At 38.0% G+C, this 8362-nt stretch overlaps 1 protein-coding gene across 1 annotated transcript; it reads left to right on the top strand.

Moving 5' to 3' along the window:
- Positions 1–235: 235 nt before the first annotated feature.
- LOC129765647 (uncharacterized) lies at positions 236–1084 on the top strand. Its single transcript, XM_055766056.1, has one exon. The coding sequence runs from the start codon at positions 236–238 to the stop codon at positions 1082–1084; it is 849 nt and encodes a 282-aa protein (XP_055622031.1).
- The last annotated feature ends 7278 nt before the right edge of the window (positions 1085–8362 follow it).

The raw sequence follows: 8362 nt of genomic DNA, 5'->3' as shown, positions 1-8362 counted from the left end.
GTATGAAGAGCATTGCTTCAAAAATGGGAAACCTAAAGATCCGCTTAATGCAATGACTGAAGAAGCTAATTCTGTTCGCCAAAAAGTCACACACTTGATGGGTGGGGATAAACTTGAACGAAAATTGAATGTACCCAATCCAAAAGTGGCATCGTTGTACTGCCTCCCAAAAATACATAAAAATCCAGTGGCGATGCGGCCGATTTCGTCTAACATCTGCACTCCAACTGAAAAAATGGCTGCTTGGTTGGTTGAAGAATTGAAAAAATATCCCATAACTCACGGTAAAAATGTCAACAATTCGTTTGAGTTGGTAGACCATTTGAAAGGCTTCGAGGTTAGGCGAGAGGAAATTCTGGTGTCGTTCGATGTTACAGCTCTTTTTCCGAACGTGCCAGTAACAGAGGCGGTAAATAGTTTGCGCAGACATCTGGAACGGAAACGCGTACCACCCAATCAGATCGACGCATATCTTTTGGTAACGAAAACCTGTATGAATCAGAACTTCTTTTCGTTCAGGGGAAAGTTCTACAAGCAAACGTTCGGTCTCAGTATGGGTAGCAAGCTATCGCCACTCTTAGCGGAGGTTTTCATGAAAGATTTTGAAACAGAGTTGGCGAAAGAAAAATTCTTCCCTCGAATGTGGAGACGCTATGTAGATGACATCTTCGCAGTTGTGAAAGAACGTTACTTGAAGCAGACGTTGGAGTTGTTGAATTCCCGACATAGGACGATTAAGTTTACCGTCGAAAAAGAAAAAGACGGTACACTTCCTTTTCTGGACCTGTACATTACCCGGAAGGAAGATAATCGGCTAAAGTTTGGGATATACCGTAAACCAACGTCTACGAATAGATATATAACTTCCGACTCTAATCACTTCGGCGCACAAAAACAAGCAGCCTTCCACTCCATGGTGTATCGTCTCCTCAACATACCAATGGAGAGAGATGATTACATAGCGAAGAAAAATAGCCTACCATGTTGCAGAGCTGAATGGGTACAAGAGATGTTTTGTGGAGAAAATCCTTCGGAAACACGAGAAGAAGAAATGGAGAAAAAACAACACCACATTAGAGCCTGAGAAGGAACAACACAAATGGATCAGCCTACCGTACTATCCCAAAATAACCAACACAGTCCAGTCTACACTCCGGAAACACGGATTTCATGTGGTGTACAAAAGTGAGAGCACCCTGAAAGACCTTTTGTGCAACCTGAAAGATAGAATTCCACCTAATGAAAAATCAGGGATCTATCAAAAAAAATTATTAGAAATGTACGAAAAGCCTCACAGTTGAATGCATGGGAATCAATTTACATCTCAACCAGCGATTCCCCACTTATGAATGAAGAAGATGCACCAATATCATCTCAACTCTTCCATCTGACGAAGCTGATAACTCAGCAAACTATATCTTCGACAAGTACTGATAACCGTATGAATATGTGTTAGTGCTCCATCGTAACCAGTCGGACACCGTCCAGTAGCTGGGCAACATCGAGCCCGAAACCGGTCGACGAAAAAGGTAATTTTAACCATTTTAATGTTTGTAAGGATTATAAGTGTTGTGTCCTAGTTCCGTGTCGCGTCTCGCGAGTGAATAGTGATAAATATCCTTACGTTAGCACAACCAAAAATAAGCAGAGCTATCACGTGTTTTGGAAACGATAACCTTATTTGCATCGGAATCGGTATTGTTCTGTTTGCGAATTTCAGTAACAATGAACCCATACACCATCATATAGTTACGTTCAAATTCATCGCGTATCCTGCGATTTTCTTCTTCATCCGCGTATGAGGTATCAATAGATTTACTCTCATCTTCCTCCAATTCGATTTGCAAACGAACCGACTGAAACTGCGCAAAAATTTCTTCCACTGTTCGTTTCCAACCTTCCAGTAAATTTTTGTCACTTTGCTCATCGTAATTGCTAACCTGATCAACTAGATTTTTCATTGAGTCAGTGCAGAAACGTTCCTGCCGAGATAGTGCCCGCAAACTTGGAGCAATTTTGTGAATATGAATCACGAACGAGAATTCTACAAAATGAGTCTACCAACAGATTCGAAAATTCCGAATTTAATCACGCACTCGTCAAACAATTTATACTGCCACAGACGATAACGAGGAGCAATGATTAAATCTACCTTCACACACTTGCTATGAAATTCCGTTCAATTTACGCAAAAAGCACAGATACACTTTCAGGGACTCATATAATAATCGATGTGATGAAATTAGCGAGAACCATGCCGATTTATTTCGTTTCCTTATAATCGTTGATGCATACTCACAGTGACCACGCTGTCCGTGATTATCGTTACCTCTATTGTCCAGTGTAACAATAGATGTTACAATAGCTGACCCAAGCCAAGCGCGCGAAACTGCTCCAAGCCCTGTGATCCTGTGATGCGATCCTGCGATGCGATCCTGTGATGCGGTTCTTTCGTACACTATTCTGCGATTTTATTACCGAACTATGCGGTTTCACTTTTTCGATAGATTTTAATTTTTTTATTTTCGGTTTTATCACTAAATTCACAACTGAACTGTCTTTCGATTTAATTCACCCGCGCGTTGGAACCATCGATCCGGTTCGAAGGACCAACTTTTTTATGTTAAGAAATCGAAAATCGATGGTGTTAAAACAAGCGGTCAGTTTGGTTAGATTTTTATTGAACTTAACTCTGTCTGATATTCCAGCGATAACACGATAGACGTTGAGTACTTCAGTATGTATTTCCGACTGATGAAGAGAGTGATTCTGCGTTGCGCTTTAATATTTATAGTCTTGGTCAGATTAAAAGCGCGAGAAAAAGCTTTACGATAGGTCAAGCTGACCATTTAGACAAATTGAGCGAGAGCTCGAAAGTTAGCGAGCTTTCTCCGTGTTTCTAGGACTAGGCTAGGAAAATTATCTACATTCCTGAACACTGTCTGTTTTGTTGTGTTCATTTTCACCCGAAAGAAGTTTATACGGCGCAAAAAATTGGAAAAGTGAAGAAATATAAGAAAAAGTGATTTCCCATATACGGTGACGTCTCGATTATATCGCTGGGCGTTTTTGTCACGTCTCGTTTTTATCACTCTCGAATTTATCACTGAAAATGTTTCGCTTGTGTCACGTTTTTCGAAAAATGAAAAATTATATGAAAAGTTCATTCTGCCGTTAAATTATTTATTTATTTATTCGTCTTCGATTTAAACGTACAGACTACTAATTACTCCTAAAAATCTTTCTAAAATTTTCTAAAATTCTATTTTTAAACACGCATCGACTGATTTCATAGTCAAAACAGTCATTAATATCGTTAAAAGCACGGAGAGCTGTGTCGAAAGGGTTAAAGTAATCGTAACCGGTCCGGTGTGCGGGGACAGCGACAATTTGTGAGTTCCTCAGTTGTCGTGGGGGCACGTATAGAGGAATGTCCTGCAAGAGTTGAGGACAGTCAATGTTGCCACGTAGAATGTCAAAGACAATTAGTTGCTGAATTGCTCTGCGCCTGGCATTTAATGTTTCCATTTTGATTAACATGCAGCGGGCAGGATAATCAGGCAGATTTGACGAGTCATTCCATGGTAGGTTTCGTAAAGCGAATCGAATAAAGCGCTTCTGTATTCTTCCAATTCTGACGACCATGGATACGTGATAAGGTGCCCAAACAAGGGCCGCGTATTCTAAGCCACTACGAATCAGGCTGCAGAATAATGCTTTCTGTGCGTAGATGTCGGTAAATTGCCAAGTGAAGCGTCGAATGAAATCATGAATAGTAGAGGCTTTGGCTGTGATGAGTGCGACGTGTTCATTAAATCTAATCTTGGAGTCAAACGTGACACCAAGATCACAAATCGAGGTAACGCGCTCTAGTGGAGAAGATCCGATAGCGTATTGATGTTCGATGATGGTGTTTCTTCGGGAAAATGAAATCACCTTGCAATTGTTAATATTGACGCTCATACCGTTTTCATTGCACCACAGTAGCAGTTCGTCGATGTCTTTTTGTAGAGCGAGGCAGTCGAGTGCAGTTACAATAACGCGGAAAATCTTCAGGTCGTCAGCAAACATTTGTTTAAAAGATGACAAACGGGGACACAAGTCATTGACGAAAAGAACAAACAACAGCGGTCCAAGCACGCTTCCTTGTGGTACTCCAGATGTGATTTTGAAAGTTGAAGAACGCGTGAAGTTAATCGATACGGAGAACTGACGGTCTATTAAGTAAGATAAAATCCACTCAACCAGCCAAGTTGGAAATCCCATGGCTTTTAATTTTTCGATCGCATATTGGTGTGGCACGGTGTCGAATGCTTTCGAAAAATCAACGTAGATGGAATCGATCTGCCTACGGGATTCGATCTCACGGAACAACGTATTGGTGTAGCACGTCAGATTTGTGGTAGTAGATCGGTGCTGGACGAATTAAGATTAAGATTAGATTATTGGACAAAAAATGAAATTTAAGCAGAAAAAATATTTTTGAGCATTCATGCCGTCTATCGTGATTAGCCGTATTCATGTAAAAATTACTGATGGATTTGTAGCGTATACCACATTTTTCTTTTGAAGCTTGAAGCATATTATTTCTATAAGCTCAGTATCAAAAACTATGAATAATTCTGAGCAACTTTCTCTTCGATTGTGTGAAATGAGATGCACGACCTATGCCGTTTCTCAGTTTGAGCCGTGAAAGAGACAGTCATACTTTTGACGTAGAACTACGTCTTTCATTAAGGGTGTCAAATCAGAAAACAGGTCACGTTTTTATGAAATAAAGTTAACGTTAATAACTATTTTTGCCGCGAACGGATTTTGGCGTTTAAATACTAAACGAATCGGAAATTCCGTAAGATTTGTTTAATATGCCATACATTAGAATCCTCTGGTTAGTAAATGGTTAAAATTCATGAAAACTTTAAGTGTTTCTTTTTTCCCATACATTTGTTCTGTCCATTTGTGTGCTTTCCCGAACAGAGCTATCAATAACGAGCAACTTATCGACGACCAACGGAGGGGAAATCGTAGGATTTAAAGTCTCCGTGAACAAAGGAAAAGAAGAAGAATGAAGGGGAATACTTGCCTAGAGTATAAACAGTGGATCTCGCTGAGGCAAACTTTCATTCGGCATCGGACTGTTGAGTAATCCAGTTCACTTTGCTTTCGCTGCGCTTCGATCTAAGATTGGACCCCACCAGTGGTAATCCAACTTGGAAATCGTCCTTTGATTTTTCTGTTCGTTTTTCGCGTTATTCGTATCGTGTGTAGTTCTTTCCGCGTCATAAATTGGACGCTTCGCGTAGTGCGCGATGAGCAAGAAGAAGAGGAAGGCAGGCTCGACCCCGAGCATTGCCAGGGGCAATAAAATTACGAGGTAAGCGTCATCTAATGATGCACGAGGTGTTGGTGCAGTGAAAAGCGTTCGCACTGAACCGAGCCTTCGCGAATGTGACACCGCACCGAACAACAGCGAAGTAGGTGATCTAGGCGCGTCGGTCGAAAATGTAAACGCAGCAACCAAAATCAAGGTCGCTCTTGACAAACTCATCAGCGAATTCGCATCGATGGGTGTTACAGCATAGTACAAGCTGTGTGGCATAATTCAGTCTTTTTCCAAACAGTTAACATTGTTTATTTTCCGTCTTCACAAGGGCTTCGTTGGTGCCTTTGAGAATACATTAATGCATTAAACTGACGTTATGGCGAAGCAGACGTTAAGGTTGTGCACCAAAAAATTATTTAGGAATACCAAGCATCTTGAATGTCTTACTGGAATGTTAAAAGTTATTTGGGTTCGCGTGCCAGTCGCAAAACTGCCTTCAACTAGGATTGCATTTGCGCTAATATTGATCATAATGAAGCATTGCTACTGTTTGCGAGGTTGTTATTAACAAAAAGAGTTTATTTCTCTTGTTTAGTCATCAAGAAAGTAAATGTTCTGGACTAATGAAACTAATGTTTCAAGTAGTTTCAAGCCACCAATGTATGGCTCTGTATGCATGCTATGGTGAACGCTTATTTGGCGCTTGGTTTACGCTTAGTTTGTACGAACGATATCTAGAGGTGCGATTCCTTTGAGGCAATACTAAACAACATGTAGCATGATATTTGATACTTGCAAATGTTGTCATTGTTGTTGTTTACATGCGGTGCCAAAGATATATTGATGTCATATATATGGAATATATGGAATAATGGTGCTGCTGTTTATAATGTTTATAATCGACTGTAGTCGAGTCTATGTCAATTTCGAAAAAGGCCACCGGAATAGCCTTCGAGGTAAATTTTCAATGCATTGACATGAAATAAATTGCGACATACGATTGTTTTGCGAGGGCAAGAATGAATCATCAATCAATTATCGTCAACTGATTCTACAATGAATACAACACAATGAAAATCATTTCAGAGATTGTTCTACTAAGCAGTTGATTCTAAAATTTCACAGATTTATAGAATAATATCCGAAGGTATAAACAAGCGACTTATATAAAATAAAAGCGTAGTTCTACGTCAACAATGCGGTCGTATCTTGGACACAACCTCCTATAGTTTTTTTTGTTAAAATATTTATTCTTGTGTAGTGACAATAAGGCGATATGAGCTAACGAAAAAAAAAATACAAATCACAAATCGCTCAACAATTCGGTATACATCGTACGACAATTACAACAATGCTAAAGTAAAAGGATTAATTTGTGAAACTGTATGTTTTGACTATAAGCACTATAAGAAAAATTAAATATGCTGCTAATGTAGAATTGTTTCAATGATTAAATTAATTGATGCTAGATATTGTATACCTACTTTAATGGTAAATACAGCAAGCTAGAAACGGCTGTATACGGCTGCGGTGGTTGATATTATCTGCGTTGTTTAAGTTCAGCGAATCTTGTCTTAATTTTAAAGTTGGTGCAATAGATAATTTCAAAGAACAAATTTTCAATTACTTGAAGACATATGATTTGACCGTTGACCAGGTATATAATCGCAACGAATCTGTCTTATTTTTCAAAATGATTACCAGATAAACGTTAACTAATTTGGAGGAACAAAGTGTCGCATGAAAACTAATATATAATAATAGTTTCATGTTACAATTTTTCTGGTACTCATAAAAAATCCATTGATGATGATTGGAAAATCGAAGAATCCTCGATGTTTCAAAGCGGAAACTATTTCTTGGATGCTTCTAAAATCAGTTTGTTCTGGATGTTTCCGAAACAGACCACAAGCTAGGGGCTATTGCTTGTGGGGATGAAATTTTCTCTGGCGATGGACTGATTAAAGATTGTCCAACGCCAACAGAATGATGAATCAGGGACAAATTCAAAACATAAAAGTAATATATCGCGAAAAATAGAAATGTCAATCATGCAAAATTTAGAAATACTGGACTGAAAAAAATAACATTCAACGATCTAGCAATTTGAATATTGGCAGCACGTCCACAATCACAAAATCTTGGAAGCAATTTTATGTGGTCCAAAACAAATATGTATTTGGTTAATGAAGACAAAATTTCTGTATCCACCTCATGGTAATCAAATAGTGGTACCGAACCTCGCAGACGGAAGAATATTTTACACACAACTTTCCGACAGTTAAATTATCGGTATAATGAACAAATCATCAGAAAACGATGAAGATACCGATGTTGGGAAAGATGGAATGAAGAAATAAAGAAGAATAGTTACAGTAATCAACCGGAAATAGCGGCTCTGAAAAACAAAATTGAATTCATACAAAACTTCAATTCAAAATTTGAATAATACGATAGAATGGGAAGAACAAAATAACTTATGAATAAATTAGCTACAATTCTTTCTTACAATGTCTCCGAGAAAACAAAAGACATTGCTATGATACAAGCACTGCAAATATAATTTCGTTATATCATGTTCTACTGTTTTGTTTTGCATGTCCATTTGGTAAATATTGTAATAAATGATTTACTATAAATTTTGCATGTTGCACGGAAAATAATGTTTAAATCATACATATTGAAGGAAAAAAAGATTTTTCGTTTAATAAAAATATCTGTTTTGAATATATCACGTCTTTATTTTATCACGCTATAATTTTTTTTTGAGCGTGCTATAATCGAGACGTCACTGTAGTATTAGGTGTTGTTAGTCCCATTGAAATTCGTATTGGGTTAAATAAACACTCAGAAAGTAAAAATTATAAATGAAAATTACCTTTTCCATTTCAAATATGTTTTCTCTATATTAAAGTAATATGTTTTTACTGATGAGAAAAATTGATAATTGTGTTCGGTGTAGGTAAATTTATTTTTTATTTATCTGTATTATAGTGACTTTCAACTCATTTGGCTGGTTCGTCACTTTTTACTCCCATT

The sequence above is a fragment of the Toxorhynchites rutilus genome, chromosome 2, assembly GCF_029784135.1.
Source record: "Toxorhynchites rutilus septentrionalis strain SRP chromosome 2, ASM2978413v1, whole genome shotgun sequence".
Classification (NCBI taxonomy): Eukaryota; Metazoa; Arthropoda; class Insecta; order Diptera; family Culicidae; genus Toxorhynchites; species Toxorhynchites rutilus.
The sequence above is the reverse complement of the archived record's forward strand: the minus strand, read 5'-3'. Positions and strand labels throughout refer to the sequence as shown.

What these genes read in the sequence shown, in the direction of transcription:
- LOC129765647 (XM_055766056.1), top strand. Translation starts at nt 236, where the DNA reads ATGGCTGCTTGGTTGGTTGAAGAATTGAAAAAATATCCCATAACTCAC.